The sequence below is a fragment of the Felis catus genome, chromosome C1 (assembly GCF_018350175.1).
Source record: "Felis catus isolate Fca126 chromosome C1, F.catus_Fca126_mat1.0, whole genome shotgun sequence".
NCBI classification, from domain to species: domain Eukaryota; kingdom Metazoa; phylum Chordata; class Mammalia; order Carnivora; family Felidae; genus Felis; species Felis catus.
Window position 1 is genome coordinate 120,199,680 of NC_058375.1, and position 26,265 is coordinate 120,225,944.

Consider the following 26,265-nt stretch of genomic DNA (forward strand, 5'->3'; position numbering starts at 1 on the left):
ATCTGAAGTGTCTATTTTATAAAACCATTGAAAAGAAAAGCTGATTTGGATTGCTTCATTGAGATTAATTTGGTCGGCTTTTACCTGATTGAGTTTACCGGTTTGGGTCCGAGATTTCCATCACCGGGGACTTTTTTCCCACGCTTCTGTGGGTAGCTTCCTGACGATGGTGGTGGAGGCCTTTTCTTTGCAGTGCCCCTCCGGAAATTTGCGTGCAACTGTGTGCCCTGTCTCTGCCCTCCTCAGAGTTGGGGGGCTGGCGGTATTTGCAGAGGCTGGGGGTGGGCCACCCGTCATACCCCTGCCATTTGTTACAATCTTTAGGTAAGCTAAAGAATCGAACGGTTACAGTGGTTTTACTCGAAGGGTTAGAATAATAGTTTTGGTTTCCTGTGAGGAATTGTCCTGAGCAGGAAGATGAAGAATTTAGAAGTATTTTGTCACTTCTTAATAATCTAATGTTTTACAAAACCAGTTATCTTGTGTCCTCATTTTTTTACTTAAAAACTCACAAAGAAGCGCTCTCCTCGGTGAGTTTCTTGGTTGACCTTGGGTATTAACCTTCATTTATGTCCTGCGTTTTCTACTTAGGGTAGCTGACTCCTTGACGTGAGTATGTCGCCTTGTGCTTCCTTTCTTTGCCCTGGGAGTGGTTGTCGCGTGCTGCTCTGCCTGCTAACCCAGCCGGCTCTGCCTCGAGCACCTCTCTGAGTGAACATCGGTCTCATGGCCGCCCCCTCTGGAGGGGCAGTGCTCCAGTACTAGTGCTGGAGAGAATGAGAAGGAAAGTAGGCTTCGTTGGTTTATAGACACTCCACCTTCCAAGTGGAAAAACACTTCAGAAAAACTTGCCACTCTTCTTTCCCTCTTTGTTGTTGAGGGGGTGGTGTGGTGTCCGGTCCCTCTTCCTAAGGATGGAAGCCGGTCCCTTCCATTACCAAGGAAGGTGTTGTTCTGGCCCTAAGCCGGGTGTGCCGGCCGCTCCACGGCTCACCAGTTGCTGCTGTGAATTGAATTCCTCTTCTGAGTCAGGCACCACCAGACCATCCACATAGTTTGTAGGGCCCAGTATAAAATGAAAATGCAAGGCCCCTTGTTAATTAATCGTTATTGATAAGGCTTAATTATTAAGAATTGCAAGACAGCAGCAACAACCAGGTGTGGGGCCCTTTCAGAGTTTTGGGCCCTAAGCAACTGGCAGGTCGCAGGCCCCAGGCACTGTGATGGGGTTTTGCAGCCACGCCCCAGCGTAGGTGGGCATGTGAGTCTGGGGGAGCCAGAGCTGGAGAGACCACCTCCCTGGGTATCACACGTTCCAGAGCCAAAGAATAGTCGGGAGAATGCTGTGGTTTTCATGGTTTCTGTTGTTGATACCTCTATGTTTTCCATTGTCATGGATGCTCCAAACGTTCCTGGGCGTGTAGAGGAGTCAGGGATTCAGTAAACTGTCCACCTCACCGCGACCAGGCTGACGACATTTCACCATTTTGTTTTGAAAATCCCAGTTTTAAACTGGCTCTTTTGCATGTGTTGTAGAGGGCAGTCATTCTTATCATATGATGGCTGGGCAACTTCAGGACATCCCTGCCCAGAGTCTGGTGGGGCTTTCTTTAGGGAAGGGAGCAATCCACAGGTTTTCTTTGTGACTCTCCTCAAACTTGGAGTAAGAAAGTGCAGAGTGTGTCCCTATCAATCTTAATTCCTGTCAGTGGGGTTAGACTGACTTCTGTGTTCTAAGCTTAGGGTAGGTATTTGATGAAGGATTTTTTTTTTTTTTTTTTTTTTAGGAGAAGGATGGTTTTGCTTTCTTTTTAGCTTTCCTGATGAGGAGAGGGTGAGTTCGTGAGAGGTGGGGAAGTGGGTACTTAGGACATTTTGATGGTTTAGTTAGCTCAGTTTTCTCTTTTGAGAATGGTAAAGACAGCATTCAGAAAATTTAAACAATAACTTGCCCAAAGTCCACTGTTAACTACTATTAAGAACTATTAAGAGCCTCACACTGGGACTTGAACTCAGGTGTTGTTGGGACTCCAAAAGCGTGCCATTGTCATTATCTACAAATACTGTTTGAACCTCCAGGGGAAGTTTGGCTCCTGGTTTTAGAAAGACAAGCCCAGTCTTTGTTGTTTGGTCTGACACTGAACAAAGAGAGTGCTTATTAAAACTGATGGGGCAAACTGGAAAAAACTTAAAGCCCCAGCAAGTGTGCATTTCATGCCCCCTCCTTGGGAAGGCCCTCCCCTCCTTTCTGGCTATCAGACTTTTTCCTCGGGGGTTCTGTCAGTACCATCCCCTCCATGGAGGTCTGGTCCATTAAATGAGGATTACGTTAGCAATATAAATGTGAAGAGCTTTGGATAGTTTGCCCTGTGTGGGAAACAGTAAATGTCGGTTGTTAGGCTCTGCCCTCATCATCCTCATCACCATAATCATCGTTAACAGCAGCAGTTTTCAGTTCTCAGATGCCCTTAAATATGACCCGTAGATCCAAACGCGCCTCTCCTTTCAGCTTTCCTTGTTCCTGTGTGCTCTGTACCCCACCACGAGCCCTCCCCCAAGCCTGAGAAGTCTTGCACACTCTCCCTTCCCTTCCCCAGTCAGGCAAGGCCAGGCCTTCACTGGTCCTGGGACTCACTCACCTCTATCCTGTCTCTCCCTTGAGTATCAACATCGGGGCACCCCTTAATTGCTCATCCCCACCTGGGAATCCGAACCCCCATCTCTTGTCAGTGCCTCTAGTTTCCTCATTATCTCACCTTTTGAAAAGAGGGAAAGTATTTTGACTCCTGGAGTTAGAAGGTCTGAAACTCTTTGGGGTTGAAGATTACTCATTAGCTTGGGCCCACAGTGGCTTGGAGGTCAACATTCCAGCTGCTTCCACCTTTTTTTAACTCTCAGTCACTAAAATGAAGTTGAACTTTGAGCCTGGTCACCCATGCTGAAGGCCTTAAGGATGGTGTGTGCCTGTTAAAAACATGTTTGGATAGGTTTGTTTAAATGTTATGGCTTTGGAAAAACAAGACTCGTGGTTTTGACTTTACACTTAAAATTGTAAGTCTATAATATTTCAATTTTATTATGGGTCCAATCAGCTTTTAGGAGCTAAATTAAAACACCTAACCATGCTTTAAAACTGCCACTGTGGGGAAATGCATTTTATGTGCGGTATATTTGACTTTGTTTAAAAAAAAAAAAAAAATTCAGCGGAGTACATTTGAAGATCTAATTGGCTTTATTAAGTGACTCATGAATCCGGCAGCCTCCCATCTAGCAAGTAGAGATGAGCTCCCAAGAGCTGTACAAAATGGAAGGTTTTTATAGGAAGGAAGGTAAGGCAAGAAGTTATTAGCAATCCTTAGAAAGAAAGGATTGTTTCAGGCAAGGTCACCTTCCTTTAGGGGGAAAGGAGGGAATCTTATTAAGTGGATTACCTCATTTTCTTCTGGAAGATGGGGAGAGTCCATATGACAGATTACCTCTTTGGTGCTGACCAGAAGATTCCAGACTGATTGGGTTAAAATTCCACTCCTAGAGAGGTTGAAGCTGCAGTTAAGTCTTGGTTTGTTCACAGAGGTGAGGGATTCCACCTTGGGCCCATGGCTCTCTTTTTAACAACTTGCAAGTGGAATTTGGAAGCACTACCACTAGAATACTGGTGTTGGCTTATTCCACACCATTTGAGGCCTAATTTTAGTTGCTTTGAATTATTCTGTACTTAGTAAAGGAAATATGGCATGTCTCTCCCAACCTGTTTGGATCCTCTGTGATGGTAAGGCCTGTGACCGCTCGTAGTTAAGCAGATACCTGTGAAATGAACAAAGAACAGGGCCCCCAGCCCTTAGTATTTAGAGCTTTTTTATGCCTTTGTTTTATTTCACATAGTTTGGTACCTGTCTTAATTTGCCCTGGGGCAGTTGTTTTTGAAGGTTAGTTTGTTTTCTAGAACTGTGATGTCCAGTATGGTAGCTATTAGCCATATGTGGCTATTGTGTACTTGAAATATGACTAATGTGATTCAAGAACAGAATTTTAATTAAGTAGCACTGAAAGACTCAGGCTTGATTTAGTTATTGGAAAAAGTTCAAGTTTGTTTGGAATAACCTGAATGTGTGAACCTACTTATTTAAAGTTATATATTTAGCTCTCATTATATTTTTTTCAGACTATGCTGTTCTAGAAGGTGTACATCCTTGATGTTAAAGATCAAGTGTAAGGTGTAGGGTGTGAGGAAGTCAAATGGGTGAAAAGAGACCAGAGCTCTGTTGGTGCTGACAGTGTAAGACATCAGCAGGGCTGGTTGGTCAGAGCTAACAGAGGGAAAGGCAGAAACAAATTGAAGCATCTGGCAGCACAGATCAGACTGACACTTGTGAGGCAAGGGCAGGGCAGACAGGGTAAGAGGAGAGGGAGGTGGGAGGAGAGAGCAGCATGCCTATGAAAGATAAAAGAGAAGTAAATGCTTTGTAGAAATAAGTTGAAGCATCCCGTTGTTCTTTTTGAGGGGTGATAGGCCATAAAGGGATACCATGTTCTCTTGGTGAAGCTCAAGCAACATGGAAGTCTCCCAGAGACCTCTCAACCAGTGAACATAATGAGACAGGAATTAATAGGCATCTGGGGACAGCTCTTTGTCATGGAAGCAGTGTCACCATGTCACACGGAGAAGGAGGGCTTTAGAAAAATCAGCCAGACTCTTCATTCAGCATACATTTCTTGAGTACCTACTGTGTGCCAGGAGCTGTCCTAGGTGCTGAGGATACAAAAGCTGATGGAGCTGTCTGTGAACATTCATAGCAGCACTGTTCACGAAAAAGTGGAAACAACCCAATTGTCCATCAGCCGAGGAATAGATAAGCAAAGTGTGGTTTATCCATATAAAGGGATATTACCTAGTCATAAAAAGCAGTGAAGTACTGATTCATACTGTAGTATGGATGGCCTTTGAAAACATACTAAGTGAAGAAGCCAGTCACAAAAGGCCACATAAAATTCAGTTTATAGGATATGTCCAGAATAGGCAAATCCGTAGAGATGGAAAATCGGTAAGTGGTAGCCAGGGGCTGGAGAGGGGAATTGGGACTAACTGCTAATAGATACAGAGTTTCTTTTTAAAGTGATGGGACTGTTCTGGAATTTGATAGTGGTGGTGGTTGTACAAAGAGTGAATCTACTGAAAATCACTGAAGTATATAGTATCAAATGAGAAATTTTATGTTATACAAGTCATATCTCAATTTAAAAAATTATTTTAAAAAAAAATGAGTGAAGCACTCTGTTGAAGGAGTGCAACAGAGTTATAGGATTAGACATAATTATCGCACACTGTGAGATGAGCATGTTGATGGTGTAAACACAGAAGTGCATACCTGTGGGGCCTAACCTAGGCCTTTGGGTGGTCAGAAAGGCCTTCCCACAGCCTCTGTCTTTATGAAAGAGTAGAAGGAGCCTAGAAATCCAGTCTCCCACATTTAGTTGTTTACTGCTTCATTTGGAAAATCCATAGTTTTCAGGGGCCTTAGATGAAGGCTGTCTGCCTAAGAGCATGTCTTCTGCCCTAAGGGTCTGCATGAGCTAAAGGCCTGGAAAACGAAGGAACACCCATGGTGCAGGATTACTTCTAGGAGGGGGAAACTTTGGTGAGACCCTCTTTTGGCCGGGGTTCACTGGGTGAGAACCTAAACCCTCTGGCCAGTTTCAGCAGAAGAGGTTGACTACATGGATCCTTGGGAAGGTTTGAGAGGTGGGACCTAGGCCAAGCCAGGGTCACTCCCCAAGTAGCACATCAGAACTGGGCCTCCAAGGATGCTGCTTCTTGCCTCCACCACCAGGAAGCTAGCTAGTGGCCTGTGGGGTTAGGAAACCGATACGACAGCTGCTGACAGAGAGACCACAACACTTCCGCCAAAATCAGAACACCACTGTGACAGCTGCTGGCCCCCAACCAGGGTATCGGTGTGACCCACAGTCCTACAACACACCCTTCATACCCTCCCTCTCTCCTCACATAGCTGCTGCACATTCAGATCTCCAGTAAGTGCACCTGACAGGTGGAGCCTACATAGCACTCCAGGCCGTAGGTGCACAGGAGTGTAGAAAATAGAGTCTTGTTTTCCAGCCTCTGCAGTACGGGAGGGTGCGTAGATATCGTGAAACCAATTCACAGGATTTGCCATAAGGTCCTGTAGAGAGTGTGTGTGGATACTCAGAATTTAGCCTCAGTCTGCTGCACTTTGGGCCTACAGAGTTATGCCTAATGAGTGGGCACACTGTGCCCGGCCTGGACTCTTTCTTTGGTCTCTCCAGTTACATGTCAACCTACTGCAAGACCAGGTGATGCTTTGGCTTCTTGATTTCTGCATTTTTCTTCCACTTATCTTTAGTTTATTTGTTCTACATTAGACATACTAAATGTAAAAGTGGCTCCCATGCCCTCTGGGAAATGGATGCACACGTGCATACAGGCGGTTGGACGTGATTGTCTCTGGGAGGTGGAGGAACATGTACAGGTGTGGGATGGATTGGCCCAGGCAGAGTGTCCACGCGTGGGGGATGCTTTGGGGAGGAGGTAGCTCGAGAGCTGAGGTGCGAGGTGTGAATAGGAAAGGAGAACAGCCCAGGATGTGCAGAGCTCTGTGTCAGGCAGTGGATGCCCAGGAGGGAAGAGGCCTGCCATTGACTCGTGCGGATGAGGCCACTGGAAGCCAGATAGGAGGTGGGAGGAAGAGCGGGAACACAGTGGGGCTGGAGGCCAGCGTACCGACCCAGTGACCAACACGTGGCGTCAGCATGGTGTCAGTAAAGGTAGAGCAGGAGTCTTTGATTGGTTTCTCTTAAATGGCTGCGTGTAACTTTATTTCCTTTTAACCTATTCGGAAGGTAAGTGAGGTAGGGTGTTTTGCATAATGCTTTTTGTCGTAGGTTGAATGGATTTTGCAGTGTTGCTTAACAGAAAAAAAAAAAAAAAGAGCCTAAAAATAAACTAATTTAAACTAAATTGCATTTTTGAGTTTCTTTGAATTTAAGGTTGCCTGACGTGAACGCATAACACTGTTGACATCCTGCTTGGACTATGTTTGAGAATGAAAAATGGGCTGGACCCCAGATTCTGAATGTAGCCATTAGAGAGCATGCTTAGCCCAAGCAAACACACTCCCGTTTGTTTGTACAGAAAGTTTTAAGGCTTTTAGTTTAAACCATGGATCTGAAATGCAGCTCCTGGTTCAAAGAGTAATGGTTGCACTTAAAGAAAATACTGTACTCTGCACCCTCTGAGAGTTGCCATTGGTAGTATTCACATGACAAACAGAATGGCTGGCCCTTTGTTCAAGAACAGTGGAACATGTTTCTGGTTCAGGCACTTAAAACATTTTCTCCAGTTATTATATGGCCTAAATTTTCTTTGGTACTTTGCATATAAAACTCCAACCAAAATGCATTTGACCAAATTTGTGTGACTTTTGAATAGTAATTGAACTCCCCTTTTTTGTGGCCTGCAGGAGATATGGATTTAGCCGCCAGAGCAAAACAGAGAAGGTAAGACAAGCATAGATAATGGGAGAGAACATTGGAGAGATGGAAGTGCCCCCCCCCCCCCGCCCTTGTCTGTCTGACACTGACAGGCTGCCCGCCTAGCAAGAGTGGGATGTCCGTGCTCTGGTCGCTGGGCAGCCTGGCGCACGAGGGATGTACCAGCTGCCTTTGGCCATCGCACCTCCCTTGTATCTGCAGCCAGCCACCTTGGCAAGTCGGGGAGCTGAGGCAGCAGCCTCATCGCAGGGCTCAAAGTGAGAGGTGATTGGAAGTCATGGCCCCGGGGGCAATTCCGTGCACTCTGTTAACTCCAAAAGTGTGACGATGAAGTCCATTCCCAGGGCCCTGAGCACTCCCCATCTGATGAGAGAGACCCTAGACAGATGTGAACAGGATGCTCGCAGTGAGCTAGAACACAGCCACATATTACAGGCCTGCCCTAAGACAACCTAGTACCTAGCGTGGAGAAATCAGGTAAGTCAAGAGGGGATTTCTAACTTCACAAAGCAGTCTCAAAACTTTCTCTTAATTCAGATATTTCCTGATGATCTTCAGTTGTTGGCTGCAGGCTGTCCTGTCAGTCTTACAGTGCCAAACCTTTACTGTGTTTCAGGCCCTTTGTTCAGGGCTCTGCGTGTATTTGTTTCACTTACTTCCCTGAACATCTCTATGAGGAAGATGCTTGCTACCTTTTTTCAGAAAAGCTGAGGTCAGAAAGCTGAGGCCCAGAGAGGCTCCCTGATTTGTCCAAGATCACGCAAGGTCCTAATTTGCCACGATAAGAATCTGAACCCAGGTCTGTGTGACATCAAAGTCTCTGCCCTTAATCACTCTTTTAAATAAAGCACTAACTAATGTTGTCAGTGGCCTCTTAAAAAGCAGAGTCCTGTAGTTCAAGATCTATTGATACCATTTTTTTCCTCATTCCCCATCAGACACCCAGATAGTCCTGCATGGGACACTTACTCCCTCAGCTCTGTTCTCCTGCCACCCCTGCCTCTGTCCAGAACCCCATCCCTCTGTCCTTCCAGGAAGCCTTCCCTGGCTCCCAGCCTCCCTCTGCTTTATGTAGGAATTGTTGTCTCAGTCAGCAGGGGGCCTGAATAGTGACCAGGAGCATGTGTTCTGAAGCCAAACTGGCTGGTTTCAAATCCCTCCACTGTGTGACTTTGGACAATGTACTTAATTGTCGTGCCTTAGTTCACAGCATCTACAAAACAAGGGCAGTAATCATATTGCCTCACAGCATTGTTGTGAAGGCTGAAATGTAAAGGATATAAAATCACCCATCACAGAGATATCTAATAAGCAATGGCTATTTTATCTGTAGCAGTAGTTCATTAGTAATCAGTCATGGACTGATTATGATGCCTTTTTGTTTGTTTTCTCATTATTTATTTTTTTTCACATTTGTGTTTTTATTCAACTCAACAGTCGTTTCCGCCGACGCTAGGTGTTTCCTGGAGTTGAGTAATGTCAGGTAGTGTCTGATATAGAATAAGAATTTGATGTGTACATTCGATATGGTATGTAATTTAGTCTGAAAAAATTATCTATGCGTATGGGTATTGGATGTGTTAATTATAATTGGAAAAATCATGCAATGCCCGTTAAATAGTATTCACTTTGGGCTTGTCTTGTCCCCTATAGATACAGGTTTCTTTCAGTATCATAAAGCAGAGCATATGTATGAAGCCTTTTATAAGCTAAAATGGAGTAAAGCAAAGAAGCAGTTGCCATTCATTTATATGAAAAAAAATTTGAGTGTTCCTACACCTAAAAAAAAATAACCTCTCGTAGGCTTCCCTGATACTGTGGAACACACCTCGCTAACAGGTACACAAAATAAATTGAGATGAAGCACAGATGTTCAGATACAGTTCTGAGCTCTGGCAGCTTGATGCCGAGATGCCGAGAGTCAGTCCCAGGGCGGGAGCTCGGTGGGCTGCACTCACTGCCCAGGGCACGCGCTGCCTCCATAATGAATGGCTCACTGCTAAACCAGCCCCGAAAACTGGTTTCACTTCCACCTTTTTTTGTAAAAGTGAAAATCCTTTTCAGATTTCTTTTGGTTAGCACCAACAGGTACTCACGTAGGTCTTCTGTGAAAGCAAAGTGGCCTGATGTGAACTTTGAAAAGCAGGGGATACGTGTGTAGATATACCTGTATAGGAGCTCACGGTGCTCCCTGGGGTCAATTATGGGCATGTCGTAGAAAAGCATCCTAGCACTGGGATGGTCTGAGAAGGGTGTCTGAGACCAGTTCTCTTTTTCCACCCTAGAAGACTCTGATATCCAGAGAAGGTAAGCCTGAGGTCGCCCAGCTGATGGGTGGCAGAGATGGTATTAAAACAGGGCACTCTAGACTTCCAGCCCATGTTTGAGGAACAGCATCTAATCCGGGTGTCTTGAGTGTGGTACATTTAGAGCCTGAGGCTGGGTCCGGAGCATGAAGCTTAATCACCAAGCAAAGCAGTTTAGGTTTTTATCCTTCACACAAGAGGTTTTTAAACTTCGTTGACTGCTTCTTGGCAGTAAGAATCCTGTTTTTCATCGTGATTTCAGTACCCACGCGCAGACACCTCAAAAACAAAAGCTTCCCTTTTGTTAGCAAAAGTTAACCCTTTACTACATGTAAAACACTCTGATATGTCCTGTTCTATTATTTTTGTTCAATTTATATAGATGCTGGTCATACCTGCTAAATTACTTTCATATCCCACTGATGGGTCTCAACTGGCAGTTTGAAAAAAGCACTCTGTTCGGCAGTGATTTACTCTAGAAGGCATTAAAGTAGGGGAGAGACCCTGTCCAAGTAATAAGGCTGGCAAATGTGTACGACCTGATAGGAATTTAATCAGCAAGCAGGTCAGAAATGGATATAGGCATTGGCCAAGGCCGGGAGCTCAGCCTGCTTGGTCTGTATTTGAAATGGAAGCTCAGGTCTGTGGATTTTCCACTTGTCAGGGACTGCTACACCTTTCCAGATGCGTGTGCTTTCTTTCCCAGACTCGTGCCTTGCATTATTGTCCTTTCTCTGCTGAGTCTTCATCTCGAGTGCTCAGCTACTTTTGCATCTTCCCTTCCAGGCCGAGGACAAGAAAACGACACTCCCTGCGGGGCTCTCGGCTGCAGAAAGAGCCGATGCTCAGGAAGAAGATGAGCTTCAAGCTGTGGAAGAGGTGTGCGGCCCACATGAATCCCCTGAGGCTTCTGTTTAAATCATCTGGGGAGAAATTTCCCTTTCATCCCCAGCTTTGCAAAATGGCCAGCTGCCTCCCTCAGTCACCTGCTGTTAGCTGGCCTGTCACACCCTTTCCAGTTTCCTTTTCTCACCCCCCTCCTCTCCTGCCCCTGCCCCATGAGGCTCACTATAACAGATCACGTAAAACAAGCCTTGGATTGTGGCGCAGAGATCTGTTTAGACATGTTGTGGAAGTCTTATGCAGTCGGGTCCACTCACTGCTACTTCTCCCACTCCTCTTTCAGCAGCGAATTCAGTCACTGATGACCAAGATGACCGCCATGGCGAATGAAGAGGTGAGGGGAGACTGTGTGGGGAGGGCGCAGTGTGGAGGTGGGGACTTGGAACTGCCCTGCACTGTTCTGTGGGGCCTCCTTACAGAGGGACCACCTTTAAGAGAACCCTGTGTTTTCAGCACTCAGTGCTTCCTGTTTCCTTGAGATCTTTCTTTTAGGAAGCTTTTTACCAATACATAGTGTCGCTGTCAGTGGGAACCTCTGTGGGGCTTGAAGGACCCTTGTGAGAGTGGAATGTCCCTGCTGAGACAGCATCCCAAGGGCTTCTGTAGAAGAGCCGTGGTTCAGCCCTGCCTCTCCATAACCAACCATTCCAGAAGACCCCTTACTTGGTGGGATGGTAGAAAATAGAATACTGCATTTATAGTTGGTCTGCCCAGACCTCAAGTCCTGTCCAAAAGGTTTAACCAAGGGCTTTGAAAGGACCCTTCCTTTTTAGGCCAGGGAAGGCCTATGGCAGTAAAGAGGTATTTGGGGAGTTCCAAGATTCCTCTATCTCTCCCATTTGCACTTCTTTTTTCCCTGAGTCCTAAGCCCTCCAAGTTCCCTGTAGGCTCTGTCAGTGAGCCTGTAGGCTCTGTCAGTGACCCATAGGAAGAGACCTTGAGATGGGGTGTGTGAGGTAAGGAATGATTTTCCAGAGGTACCCGGGGACCAGGGAGAATCTGGCACAGTTGAATGACTCAGGAGGTAGAGAGAGGGCTTAACATTTGTCCCGAGGATTGTTTTCTCCCTTCCTTGTTGATGAATGCCTAGACAAAAGCCAGAGTACGTTTTCCCCAGGGAATATTATCTGTTTTGGTATACTACTCAGTGCATTTTCCAGTTCTGTGAAAGACAAGGCATGGCCTTACGCACCCCCCATCCCTGTGATTGCAGAGCCGTCTCACCGCAAGCTCCGTGGGCCAGATCGTGGGACTCTGCTCCGCAGAGATCAAGCAGATTGTGTCCGAGTACGCGGAGAAGGTATGTGGGGGCCTGGCTGGCATCTTTGCCTCAGGTGATGCCTCAAGGATTTGTTCTCTGCCCCTACACCCTTTCGCAGCATTGATGGAGTCAAGTTGTAATTCATCAGCAACATTTGTCAAAAACATGCATGCCACGCAAAGCCAACAGCATCTGCCCGTTAGCTCAGTAAATTTTCCTCTGCAGTGCCTATTTTTCTATACATATAAAGAGAAAACCTGTCTCTCAGAGCGATTATCGCATCTGATAAATCGATGCCGGAGGTATAGCACAGGCATTTCTCCTCTACCAGGCTTCTTATAACTTGGGCCCAGTTTGGTGATTGGGTCGAGGAATAAGCTTTGCCGCTTAGGAGACAAACCCCATAACTCAACCAAGCTCAAGGCAAAATTTTTTGTTCCACTTTATTAAAAGTGTATAGAATGAACTAAAGCCTGAAAGTCATATTTCAGTGTTAGATTTTTTTCCCTCTCCTAAGAATGGGCAGCAGGACCTTGACTATTTCAGGGAGACAGTGATTAATCATTTTGCACATAACTGATTCTGGTCTGGCGGAGATGTAGTATCGGTAAAACCAGATTTACAGGGCATTGTTTCACATCCTTCCTTCCCCAGCCGCACTCGGTCTATCCCCCTAAACCGTTGATGTCTGTTGAAGCATCCAGCTTTGCTTTCCCTGTCTCAGGAGCCTTGACGACAAATTAGTTCTGCTCTGACCCGCCGTGCAATATTCTTCTCAAGTGATTGTGCACAGATGATGTAGTTGGGGAAGGGATGTCTCCCGAAACTGGGAGTTATGACCTACTGTAAACACAGCAGGTGGCCACCTCCCACCAAGTAAGGGGTCTTCTGAGCAGGACAGCCAATACAATGGCTTAGAATGTCTGGGGCTGGGATTCTCCTGTTTCCCCCACCCCCCCAAGTCAGTGCTTCTTTGCATGGGTTTTTAATACAACTTTCATAGAAAGACTTTGTTGTAGATGTTGTTCGCTTTATTTGTTTGCTCTTATTTTGTCAACGTCCTCCCACCAGAGACCACCAGGAACACAACTGTCACTGAACAGTTAGGTTTATTGCTGGTGGTAGTGAGGGAGACTGCTCACCAGTGGGGAACCAAATGGCATCTCAGTAAGGAGGCATTAGGAAAAACTTACTATGGAATTCGGGCTCACTTTAGCTGATTTGAGGAAGGACCAAGAAAGTAGGACTTTGCTCTGTGTTGGATGTTTTAAGGAAGGGCAGTTCTATAAAGGAGTGTCTAAATAAATTGTATCAGTAAGATGGGAGGGATGAAAAAAATTCTAGAAAGGTGGGAACGAATCAAGGTTAAAGCTGTATGCTCCTATTAGCTGGTATAGGGGGATGTTTGGTCATGTTTGTGGTTTGAACAGTGATCAGGTTTTGTCCATGCTCAGACGTGATTACAGAGTGGTCGTGTTTTTACCTGTATCTGTAAGACCTTGTGTGATGTTGACACTCTTTGGAATTGTTTATGTTTAACACGAAGACCTAGTATGCACAGGCCGGCTCGCACACATCCAGGCTTTGCTGAGAGTGCCAGCTGGGCTCACAGATGCCAGAGGCTGCTTTTCTCTTCCTCTGTGTGTATATTCAGTTATCTATTCCAGCATAGCAGTATTACTACAAAGGTTGTAGCTTAAAACAACACACATTCATTATCTCACAGCCACTGTGGGCTAGCAGTTGGGCACAGCTTAGCCGGGTTCTTTGCTTCAGACTCTCACAAGATTGCAGTGAAGGTGCTTCCCGGGGCTGCTGTCTCATCCAAAGCTCAACTGGGGCAGGATCTGCTTCTCAGCTCATGTGGTTGTTGGCAACATTCAGTTTCTTGCCACCTGTTGGCTGAGGTCCACAGCTCGTGCTGGTTGTCAGCTGGAGACTTCCCTCCATTCCTTGCCACGTGGCCTTCCCCAACATTGCCCCTTGTTTCATCAAAGCCAGCGAGGGGCAGCAGCTCCTCATGGGATAGACAGTACAGCTTTATGTAGCATAGCTATCTATATGCACTCACATACATCCCATCACCTTTGCTGTGTTCTCTTGGTTAGAAGCAAGTCACAGGTCCCACCCCCACTCAAGGGAGGAGATGACACAAAGGCCTGAACACCGGGAGGCAGACACCATGGGGCTGCTGTCAGGTTGTCCACCGCAGTATGTTTGTTCTTCACTGTAATCTTACTGCCATAAATTGGGCTGACACCAGGCACTGGCAATTTATCTAAAATCCATAGCCTTCCTTTCCCTTCAGGGTTTCAGTAATGAACCCCTCGGAAGTGGAGATAAGGTTGAGGGATGCCCAAAAGGGAAGCCATCAAGAGGTACTTGAAAGAAACCCAAATTAGGCTGTGAACAGGGTGGATTTTTGCTTAGTGAGGAAAGGGGACAAGATAGTTTGGGGAGGAAGGAAGAGTGAAAATGATTTTGTGACCAGGGGATGAATCGAACAGCCTGCCTGGGACAAGTTGGAAAGTTGACAGGCATTGGGATATAAAAATGTAGTAAAACACATGTGCAGGCTTCTCTTTGTAAGGTTCACAAATTCTTATAACAGTGTAACGTGATAAATAACCCATGTGTTTCAAAGCAATTCCCTGAGGTATGTAACTCGATTTAATATGGTTCCTGTAGAGCAGCAGGGAAGAGGAATGTAAAAAAGCTCCCAGATATATAATTCATGAGTTCACGTAGGCTCTTGGCCAAGGAGCACCATCCCCCTCTTTATCCAAAGGGTAACACTCTTCTCAGAAGGTGCTAGATGAGACACCAGTGTGCTTTTTGGTGCGGATGTCTAATCTGTTCCCTGCATCTTAGCATTCACTTTTATAAGGAAGGAGAGTCTGTGACTGTGATTTGCAGGCAGCTAAGAAGCCTGACTATCCAAAAACCACTCCCATTCCACTGTCCCCCACTAACCTGAGCCATAAGAAAGGGAAGGAAGCTGAGCCAGGCAAGGCTGGGCCAAGGGAGGTGCCTGGTCCCTGAAAGGGTGGGAAGGGACTCTCCCTAATGCCACATACCTACCAACCCATATACCGTTTCAACCACTTTAATACTTGACAGCCAGCTAAATCATTCCTTGGTCAGCATCTTCCTGAGCCAGAATCTTAGCACATTTTGTAAATCTAGATGCACAGATCTGTCTTGGGGAATCAGAAGAATCTTTCCTGAGTGTGCCAGGTACCTTGCATACCATTATCTCATTTAATTCGCAGCAAATCGTCTGCCTTCCTTCATCATTACACTCATTCACATGCAGTCGAAACTATCTGTTTATGTGTATGTGGACCACCTTTTACTCTCTCTGTAACTTTGGGGCCTTGCCAAGAGCCTGGCAGTGTTGGTGCTCAATACATAAACATGTGATATATCCATTTTGCAGATGAAGATACTAAAGATCAGAGGTCTTAAGTAACTCGTCCAGTATCTTGCAGCTGGTAAGTTCCAGACTTGCATACAGGACCATCTGACTTTGAAACCTGTCTCCTTGGCAAGGTGACATGTTCATACGGGAAAGCGGGGAAGGCCTCCTTTGCCATCATCCTTAGTGTCTGCCTTCCAGGCTTCGCAATGACAGCGTCTTTAGCGTCTTTCCTCATCCAACTGCCTACCTTGAGCTAAGTAGAGAGAAGAGGCCAGATCATGTTGGGAACTAGCCACAGAAATAGGTAAACTGAAAATGGTGTGTATGTGTGCATTGTTTTTCATGTCATTGGAAAATAACATCCTAGCCAGAAGGCTGTCAACTTCTCGATGAATTTTGGACCACCGAAGGACTTATTTGTGGAAGGATTTTTTTTTCCTTAATAGGTTTTGGAAATTTTCCTTTCCAACAATTAAGAAGTTCTGACACCAGGACACCTGGGTGGCTCAGTCCGGTTAAGCGTCCGACTATTGGTTTCGACTCAGGTCATGATCTCACGGTTTGTGAGTTTGAGCCCCACATCACTGTCAGCACAGAGCCTGCTTGGGGTATTCTCTCTCTCTCTCTCTCTCTCTCTCTGTCTCTCTCTCTCTCTGCCCCTCCCCTGCTCGTTTTCTGTGTCTCTCAAAAATAAATAAATAAACTTAAAAAAAAAAAAAAAGTTCTGGCACCATTGCTTCTGACCTGTTGATTATGAGGACCATTCTCTATCTTGCACTTAATCCAAAGCCTAGGCTGTCTTGAAATGATATCTTTCAGGAGCACTTTGGGGAGCTCAGGTAATTAGAGCTGGTTGTAGCCAAAAAGAGGTAATGGCCAGAGTATGGTCAGGGATGCACGTATAAAAACAGAAAGGAAAGAAAGTCTCTAGAGAATGCAGACAATCACATTTGATTAAATTTTGTCCCTTTCTACCATGACAATTTTTTAAACAGTTTTTTTTTTTAATTTTAATTTTTTTTTTGGACGCTTGTGGTCATTGTTTCATTTTTTTAATTATTTTTTTTTACTGGTACATTGGGCTATGTATTTTTTATAAATAGAATTTATTGTCAAATTGGCCGACATACAATACCCAGTACTCATCCCAAAAGGTGCCCTCCTCAATGCCCATCACCCATCTTCCCCTCTCCCCCACCCCTTCATCCGCCCTTAGTTTGTTCTCTGTATTTAGGAGTCTCTTGTGGTTTGCCTCCCTCCCTCTCTGTTTGTAACTATTTTTTCCCCTTCCCTTCCCCCATGGTATTCTGTTCAGTTTCTCAAGATCCACATATGATTTGAAGACATACAATATCTTTCTCTGACTGACTTATCTCACTCAGCATAATACCTTCCAGTTCTATCCACGTTGCTGCAAATGTCAGGATTTCATTCTTTCTCATTGCCAAGTAGTATTCCATTGAATATATAAACCACATCTTCTTTATCCATTCATCAGCTGATGGACATTTAGGCTCTTTCCATAATTTGGCTATTGTTGAAAGTGCTGCTATAAACATTGGGGTACGTATGCCCCTATGAATCAGCACTCCTGTATCCCTTGGATAAATTCCTAGTAGTGCTGTTACTGGGTCATAGGGTGGCTCTATTTTAATTTTTTGAGGAACCTCCACACTGTTTTCCAGAGCGGCTGCACCAGTTTGCATTCCCACCAACAGTGCAAGAGGGTTCCCATTTCTCCACATCCTCACCAGCATCTCTTGTTTCCTTATTTGTTCAGTTTAGCCACTCTGACCAGTGTGAGGTGGTATCTCAGGGTGGCTTTGATTTGTATTGCCCTGATGAGTGACGTTGAGCCTCTTTTCATGTGTCTGTTGGCCATTTGGTGATGTCTTCTTTGGAAAAGTGTCTATTCGTGTCTTCTGCCCATTTCTTCACTGGATTATTTTTTTTCGGGCGTTGAGTTTGGTAAGTTTTTTGGATAATAGCCCTTTATCTGATATGTCATTTGCAAATATTTTTTCCCATTCCATCAGTTGGCTTTTAGTTTTGTTTATTGTTTCCTTTGCAGTGCAGAAGCTTTTTATCTTGATGATGTCCCAGTAGTTCATTTTTGCTTTTAATTCCCTTGCCTTTGGAGACGTGTCGAGTTAAGAAATTGCTGCGGCTGAGGGTTTTTTCCTGCTTTCTCTTCTAGGTTTTTGATGGTTTCCTGTCTCACATTTAGGTCTGTCATCCATTTTGAGTTTATTTTTGTGTATGGTGTAAGAAAGTGGTTCAGTTTCATTCTTCCGCATGTTGTAGTCCAGTTATCCCCCCACCATTTGCTAAAGAGACTTTTTTCCATTGGATGTTCTTTCCTGCTCTGTCAAAGATTAGTTGGCCATATGTTGTGGGTCCAGTTTTAGGTTCTCTGTTCTATTCCATTGGTCTATGCATCTGTTTTTGTGCCAATACCATACTGTCTTGATGATTACAGCTCTGTAGAGGCTAAAGTCTGGGATTGTGATGCTTCCCGCTTTGGTTTTCTTCTTCAATATTACTTTGGCTCTTCAGGGTCTTTTTGTGGTTCCATACAAATTTGAGGATTGTTTGTTCTAGCTTTGAGAAGAATGCCAGTACAATTTTGATTGGGATTGCAGTGAATGTGTAGATTGCTTTGGGTAGTATTGACATTTTAACAATGTTTATTCTTCCAATCCATGAACTTGGAATGTTTTTCCTTTTCTTCGTGTCTTCTTCAATTTCCTTCATAAGCTTTCTATAGTTTTCAGCATATAGATCTTTTACATCTTTGGTTATTCCTAGGTATTTTACGGTTCTTGGTATAATTGTAAATGGGATCAGTTTCTTTATTTCTCTTTCTGTTCTTTCATTATTGGTGTATAAAAATGCAACCTATTTCTGCACATTGATTTTGTACCCTGAGACTTTGCTGAATTCATGTATCAGTTCTAGCAGTCTTTTGGTGGAGTCTTCTGGGTTTTCCCTGTAAAGGATCACGTCATCTGCAAGAAGTGAAAGTTTGACTTCTTCTTTGCCAATTTTGATGCCTTTTATTTCATTTTGTTTTCTGCTGATGCTAGGACTTCCAACACTATGTTAAACAACAGCAGTGAGAGTGGACATCCCTGTCGTGTTCCTGACCTTAGGGGGGAAACTCTCAGTTTTTCCCCATTGAGGATGATATTAACTGTGGGCTTTTCTTTTTTTTTTTTTTTTTAAACGTTCTTTTATTTATTTCTGAGACAGGGAGAGACAGAGCATGAACAGGGGAGGGTCAGAGAGAGGGAGACACAGAATCCGAAACAGGCTCCAGGCTCTAGGCTCTGAGCTGTCAGCACAGAGCCCGACGTGGGGCTTGAACTCACGAACCGCGAGATCATGACCTGAGCCAAAGTCGGCCGCTTAACCGACTGAGCCACCCAGGGGCACCAGCTGTGGGCTTTTCATATATGGCTTTTATGATGTTTATGTATGTTCCTTCTATCCTGACTTTCTTAAGGGTTTTTTTTTATTAAGAAAGGATGTTGTATTTTGTCAAATGCTTTTTCTGCATCCATTGACAGGATCATATGGTTCTTATGTACCACATTGATTGATTTGCAAATATTGAACCAGCCCTGCAGCCAAGGAATGAATCCCACTTGATCATGGTGAATAATTCTTTTTATATGCTGTTGAATTTGATTTGCTAGTATCTTGTTGAGAATTTTTGCATCCATTTCATCAGGGATATTGGCCTATAGTTCTCCTTTTTTGTGGGGTCTCTGTCTGGTTTAGGAATCAAGGTGACACTGGCTTCATAGAATGAGTCCAGTAGTTTTCCTTCCATTTCTATTTTTTGGAACAGCTTGAGAAGAATAGATATTAACTCTGCTTTAAATGTCTGGTAGAATTCTCCTGGGAAGCCATCTGGCCCAGGACTCTTATTTGTTGGGAGATTTTTGATAACTGATTCAATTTCTTCACTAGTTGTGGGTCTGTTCAAATTTTCTATTTCCTCCCATTTGAGTTTTGTCTACTGTGATAATTTTTATACCACTTGTGATGCAACAAGCAAAGAAAACTTGTCTCTTAAGTTCTGCCACTCACTAACCTGAACAGTACGCTGTGTGGGAGCCTTTTGTTTGCAAGTGATAGGAACTGTGTCCAGAATGGTATAAACAAAAGGGAGCATTTATCAGCTGTCATAACTGGGAGGTCCATGAATGCAGGGCTCCTAGAGACTCAAACAGCCTTGTGTCATCTTTCTGCCTTTGTTTCACTCTGTCTCTCTCTGCATTGTCACCTGGTGGCTTCACCACAGACTGTCAGTCTTCTCACACCCACCGCACTTCTGTGTGTAAAGTCCTAAGGATGACCTCTGTTCGACATGGTTCTGGCCTTGATTGGCAGCCGTCTGGAATGAAGAAGAATGGTGATTGTGAATCCCCACAGGAACTGTTATGAACCAAAGGATGCTGGGCACACGCAGTGGCCGGCGCCTCCTAAGCCTTCGCTCCCGGTAGGACCGCAGAGAATTTGTCTAACTAAATTGGATGGGATTGACCCAGAAGAACCCATTGTTAATATGTCATCTGCCTTGTTGAGGTAGCTGCCTTCATGTTGTTATTTCTCTACGCTGGTTTTATATTTTCAGTTAGTGCTATTCCACTTAGCTTTTTAAAACATTTACAAAGAAAAGTGGTATCATTTGGGGGATATTTTAAGTCTTCAGCTTGATTTCTTTTCTGCCGAGAACTGACAGAATTGAGCCCCTACGTGGGATGATCTCTTCTTGCAGCAAACACCTGTTGTGCATGTACTGTGTCCCAGGCAGTGTCAGGTATGGGGGCAAGGACAGAGTTATGAGAAGATGTGGACGCTGCCTTGAGAAGCTCCTAGTTAGCAGTCAACCAACCCATAAAGAGAGAAATTGCAGAAGAATATAGCCTGGTGATCTCAAGTGGATGCCAGTTGTTGCTTGGTTTGTGTTGCCATTTGAAACATCAGTACACACTCGAAGCAGATTGGTTGTTGGTATAGTTGATACTGAACTTTTTTTTCCTGGTAATAAATAGACAGAATGAGTGACTTTTTAAAACTATACCCAGTTGAGACAAATGGAAAAGAATAGACTAAGGGGGCTGGGGACTGAGGAAAGATAGCACGCCCCAGGGGCCTTGCCAAGATTAGCAGGTCATGGGGACCTTAGCAACCAGGCGACCCTGACTACTTGTTGAAGAGTCAGGCCTGAACTAGAACTACCGTGGTTTCTGGTAAGTGTAGATTCAAATGTTTCTAATCCCGTCATCTGGCCCCTCCACAGAACAGCATTTTTTACCATCTTCTAGCAGCACTGGCATGTAGAGTTAGGGAACAAGTATGGTATAAGGAAAGAGTTGCCTGCCCTCTTGGGAAGCTCCTGCTGTGACCACAGACAGAAAAAAGAGGTTTTTTCTAGGGGTGAATTTTTATACCCCTTCCTGCTGGACTCCATTTCTTCACACAAGGTCACGAGTGTTTGACAAATCACATCCTACATCTGTAAACTTCTGGAGGGGCAAGATTTCATCTTTGATCCCTGTATCTCAGTTGCCTAACACATAATAAATGTTCAGTTGAGGCTGACAAGTGGCTCTGACAAGATTCTGCCGAGACTCGCCCAGGGGCCATTGAGGGTGACTTTCCCTCCTAAGACAGACTCTTCTGAGATGTTGCGTGGATCAGTTCCTTGTAGTTTCCTTCCTAGTGCTGCTGACAGTGCCCTGTGTTGCTTGTCTCTACCTGCCTCCCAGGACTAGGATGTCTGTTGTAAGTGATGGCTGGGCTCATTGAATATCCCCAGTGCCTAACGTAATAGGGTTTTCATGAACGTTTGTGGAAGAAAAAATGGAAGGGAGGGAGAAGAAGGAACAAGAAGAGCTTTCAAAACTCTCTCTTCCTCTGTGGCACAATTTAGACTTGAGGAGTATGTGGAGGATAACCCCTTTATTTGTGGATAAGGCTTTACCTGACTGGACTGTGAAGGTCCAGGGGTAAGGTCTATGTCTTTTTCCATGTCCCCAGTACCTACCACTGTGCCTCATACATAACAGGGTCTGAGTGAAGGTTACTTCAACTAAGCAAAGGAAGTTGGGATGGAGAGATTTAGAACGGTAATCAGAATCTGGAGATTAAGGAATCCTGTGAATCCGGAAAGAATAATGTTAAATATATGGGATTTCTAAAGTGTTCCACAGTCTCCTGAAATCTGCATGACTTAAAGCAATAGATAGTAACTAACAGCAACTAAAGAAGAAAAAAATGGTATCAGCTAATGACTTGTTGACCTAGTAGGATGGTCTCAAGCTGCACAGTGCAGCCCACAGTCTCAGGATCTGTATCAATTTGGATAAAGCATAGAATTTGTTTTGTCAGATTTGAACATCATTGAAAGCTAGAAAAGAAGAAATGGCTAGCACTCTGGAGAATAGAATCAACATTCAAAACTACCTTAGGTTGAAATGATGAGCCCAAACAAATTCATTTTTTAAAGAGGATAAATGTGAACTTTGATTGAATTTCAGCAAAATCAGTCATACCAATTCAGGATCAGGCGACCTGACAGTAGTTCATGGGGATAAAAGTGAGAGGTATAGGATTCTGCTCATGCATACTAAATGCTAAGCGCATTCCAGGCAGATACTGCCCACCCTGCAACCCAGAACTGTGCGTTAGACTCAGCAGTGTTACATGAATATGGGTCTTTGAAATTCACGAAATTTCATTAGTGGGAGTCAGAAATACTGAAAAGAATCTACATATCTAGTCTTATTAATAGAAGCAGAGGGGGATGAGCGAATAGTCCCATCCCATCTGCAGTGCTCAGACTCCAGTGAAAAGGTCACTTGTAAGCTGGAGAATGTCTAGAGGACCGTAGTCAAGATGGGGAAGGGTATTGACGCACCATTACAGGAAGGGGAGAGGAAAGAGCGATGGAGACTTCCTTGTCAGTAAATCTAACTACTATGCGGAAGAGTGATTACACTTAATCTCTGTTGCTTCAGGGAAGAATGGACATGTATGTGTTTGTGTCTCTGCAGATCTGATTCTGTCTGTTTTCTGCTGGATTTTTGCTTGTGTTTTGTACGTGCTTTCAAATTTTGATTGTGAGTTCATATTCCTTGCAAATTTACCTACAGAAATTCTTTGAAGCCTAGAGTTGAATCTCTGTTCTTTCAGAGGAGATTTGCCTTTTCGTACTGGCAAGTACCCGGACACACCCCACACCCCAGCCCAAGTCCATTGTATACATAGTCTTGGGGCGCCTGGGTGGCTCAGTCGGTTAAGCGTCTGACTTCGGCTCAGGTCATGATCTCACAGTTTGTGAGTTCAAGCCCCGCATCGGGCTCTGTGCAGACAGCTCAGAGCCTGGAGCCTGCTTTGGATTCTGTGTCTCCCTCTCTCTCTCTCTGCCCCTCCCCTGCTCATGCTCTGTCGCTTTCTGCCTCAAAAATAAATAAAACATTAAAAAAATTAAAAAAAACAAACAAACATAGTCTTGACTTGAGGGTTTTTTGGACCATACAGGTAGTGTGTGGATTTAGACACACACTGCATAAGGGCCAATCTGTCACAAAAATCTGGCTGCAGACTTTTCTTTCTTCTTTCACCTGTTTCAAGGTTTATGCAAAGCAATTATTGAAGTGTAAAAATCAAAGTTTGAGTTCACCTGGTGTTGACAAATACTTTCAAGAAAACAGCCAACTGCAGTGGGTATACATACCTTCCTAGAGTTCCACTTTCACTAACTTTCGGCTTGACAGGTTTCTTACATTCTTGCTAGCTCATAGCTTTTTTAAAAGATTAAAAAATTAAGTATTTTATATTATCTGTTTACTTGTCCTCAGTAGAAGGGTTCATCAACGTGCCAGAAACTGAAGCCCATCTCTTCAGTATAGAGAACTATATCATGAGATAGGGATCTTTATTGCTGACAGCTTTGTGGCCATATTTTAGTAGGGGAAGGAGGTAACATAGGAGAGATTTCTATTTTAGGAAGAAGGTTTGTATGTAGATAACCTTTGGGGTCTCTTTCATTATAAAAGTATATAGTTTTAGCTAAAGTAATCATTTTTTGTTTCTCTTAGGAATTTACTATTTTGAACCAGACTAATATTATTGAATGACATTTAAATCTGGTTCCCCTAAGAGTGGAAGTTATGAATATCTATCATTTATTAGAAAACATTGAATCTGTACTAGAAGTCATCTTAATCCACACTGTGGTTTTAAAAGCACGTTCTTAATCTGAAATTGTTGAACAAAATTAGATTGGTTCTTTAGTTCTCCCTCCAGTGTAAACACAAATGGAATATTTGTAGATGATTGGCATTCTTTGAGAGATATTGCACTTTTCAAGTAGAAATCAGTTAAGATGCCCCAAGGATTTAATTTTTTCTGTGAAAGATTTATTATAAAGTTTCCTCTCCATCGGTCCAACTTTGTCTCATCCTTCCAGATCCAGCGTCGTCATCTTCAGTTTCCTTCTCACTGTGACTCTCACTGACCAGAATGCCACATGGGCCATAATGCTCTAAAGAACTGCTTCTGCCTTTATCAGTCTCTAGATTGCTTAATGAAAAATATGTTTAAAAAATAGGCTTTCCATTGACTAGGTTAAGACTCTTTAATTCAGCTTAAGAATAAATGATTATATCTGCACAAAAATAACTTCCCATTAGACAAAGCACTTTGCATAGCACCATCACTAGACTCAAAGGCAAACAGAGGGACCCACAGTTCATATGTGCTCTGAGCCATGTGCATATATTACCCATTTTAATTGGGATGGAGAAATGTCAGATATGGAATTGGCATATAGTATCCTGATATTAATGTACATTAATGCTTTGAAGATTCAAATTTAAGGGGCTGCACCTAGTGGAATCAGAAGGAACTTTCCTCTCTCTAGGTTATATAAGTTATAGGTGGGCCCACTCCACTGATTGGAGCTCATTGCTAATAAGGTGGCCCCAATCAGTGATTGGGACCAATACAGGATTCCCAAGTGGGCCAGACCCCTTAGATTAAAGTAGTGGTTCTCAAAATTTTCAGTTTCAGGACCCTTTAAGAACTCTTAAAAACTACTGAGGTCTCAATAGCTCACATATTAATGCATTTACAAATAATAGTAATAAATGCATTACATATTAACATCAAAGCAATGGTACTACATGGCATGTAACATCTGAGAAACTTCACAGTATAATCATGAGAATGAGAATGAACAAGATGACATTTTAGTATTATTGTGAAAAAGACATTGACCTTGAAGACCCCTGGGAGAGTCAGACCATGTGGCTAAAAATTTAAATCTAGATAGAAAGGGGCACTTGGGTGGCTCAGTCAGTTGAGTGTGCAACTCTTGATTTCAGCTCAGGTCATGATCCCAGGGTCGTGGGGTCAAGCTATGCTGAGCATGGAGCCTACTTAAGATTCTCTCTCTCTCTCTCTCTCTCTCTCTCTCTCTCTCTCTCCCTCTCCCTCTCCCTCTCCCTCTCCCTCTCCCTCTCTCTCTCCCTCTCCCTCTCTCTCTCCCTCTCCCTCTCTCTCTCCCTCTCCCTCTCTCTCTCCCTCTCCCTCTCCCTCTCCCTCTCTCCCCCCCTTCTCTCCCTCTCTCCCTCTCTCTCTCTCTCCTTCCCCCTCTCCCTCTCCCCTTCCCCCCTCCCTCTGCCCCCCCCCTCAAATGAAATAAAATAGTAAAATAAATCTAGGTAGAAAGATTGTAAACTAGAGAAAGAAATAATAAACCAGCCTAGATATCTTTCCAGATATCGAGGTAGCCACTGATTTTCCTGCAAGAAGCCTTCTCTGAAGTGAAGTCAAAGGTCTTGATTTTAAAACAAAGCTGTATGTATGCAGGTACACGGGTAGGAGGTACACGGGTAAGAGGGTAAAGAAGCCAGGTTGGAGATACACTTTTCTTTACCTTAGGACCTTAGCCATAAAAGCAGTTCATCAGCAGGAAAACTTGCTAAAAGTTGGAAACACCATCCAAGCCATGCCAAGGTACAGAACAGCCCTGAATGAGTATGTGCTCGCCCCCGCAGACCGGAAGAAGTCTGAGGGATAAGTGAGACACTGATCCCCTGGAGCCTGCCTGCATAGGCCACTGGAGGAGGTCAGGATACTCCAGATAATCCTGATATCAAACATGGGGACATACCTGTGGGGTAGTTCCAGGGAGCAGGGAATCCATTCTATTTCAAATGTCAATAAATTATTAGCTAGAAGGCTTATGTAATTCTACTAGTAGAGTTAAAAGCTCTCAGGATATGCCAGAGACATGCTGGAAATCAGTGTCAAGGAATCTAAGTTGGATGGTAAAACCCAAATCTGAAAATTAACTATGAAAAAAAAAAAGCTATTAAATATATATAGCAAACAAAAGTGGGCAAATAAATAACATTGTTCATCAGTGTAGAGGAGATAATAAATCCGTTTCTGACAAATGATTTAAAAATTGAGAGGGAGTCGTCCTTCCTCCTCCCCCATTTTTAATACTCAGATAATTTTCAGAAACAGTTCCCTGTCTCTAGACTATAGGTTGCGAATCTCTTGATGTGACCAAATTAGTTGTATTTGCAAAAGTTAACTCTAGGGGCGCCTGGGTGGTTTAAGCATCCTTAAGCCTCCAAGTTTGGCCCAGGTCATGCTCTTGTGGTCCATGGGTTCGAGCCCCACATCGGGCTCTGTGCTAACAGCCCAGAGTGTGGAGCCTGCTTCAGATTCTGTGTCTCCCTCTCTCTCTGCCCCTCCCCCACTCTCTTTCTTTCTCTCTCTCAAAAGTAAATAAAAAAAATTTTTTTTTATTTTAAAGT

The 26,265-nt window shown here is 44.0% G+C and overlaps 1 protein-coding gene across 6 annotated transcripts in view; it reads left to right on the top strand.

The window, feature by feature from the left end:
• The window catches only part of CCDC93 (coiled-coil domain containing 93), a 93,577-nt gene that overhangs the window by 30,513 nt on the left and 36,799 nt on the right, over positions 1–26,265 (top strand). For 2 of the 6 annotated variants that reach the window (XM_045033690.1, XM_023259265.2), the window contains exons 8-11: positions 7,497–7,533; positions 10,620–10,712; positions 11,020–11,070; positions 11,950–12,036. In XM_045033690.1, coding sequence (XP_044889625.1) covers positions 7,497–7,533; positions 10,620–10,712; positions 11,020–11,070; positions 11,950–12,036 — 268 coding nt within the window. Of the gene's footprint in view, positions 1–591; positions 610–7,496; positions 7,534–10,619; positions 10,713–11,019; positions 11,071–11,949; positions 12,037–26,265 lie in introns of all 6 variants that reach the window. The other 4 variants (XM_045033691.1, XM_023259266.2, XM_045033688.1 and 1 more) reach the window with 3 other exon arrangements.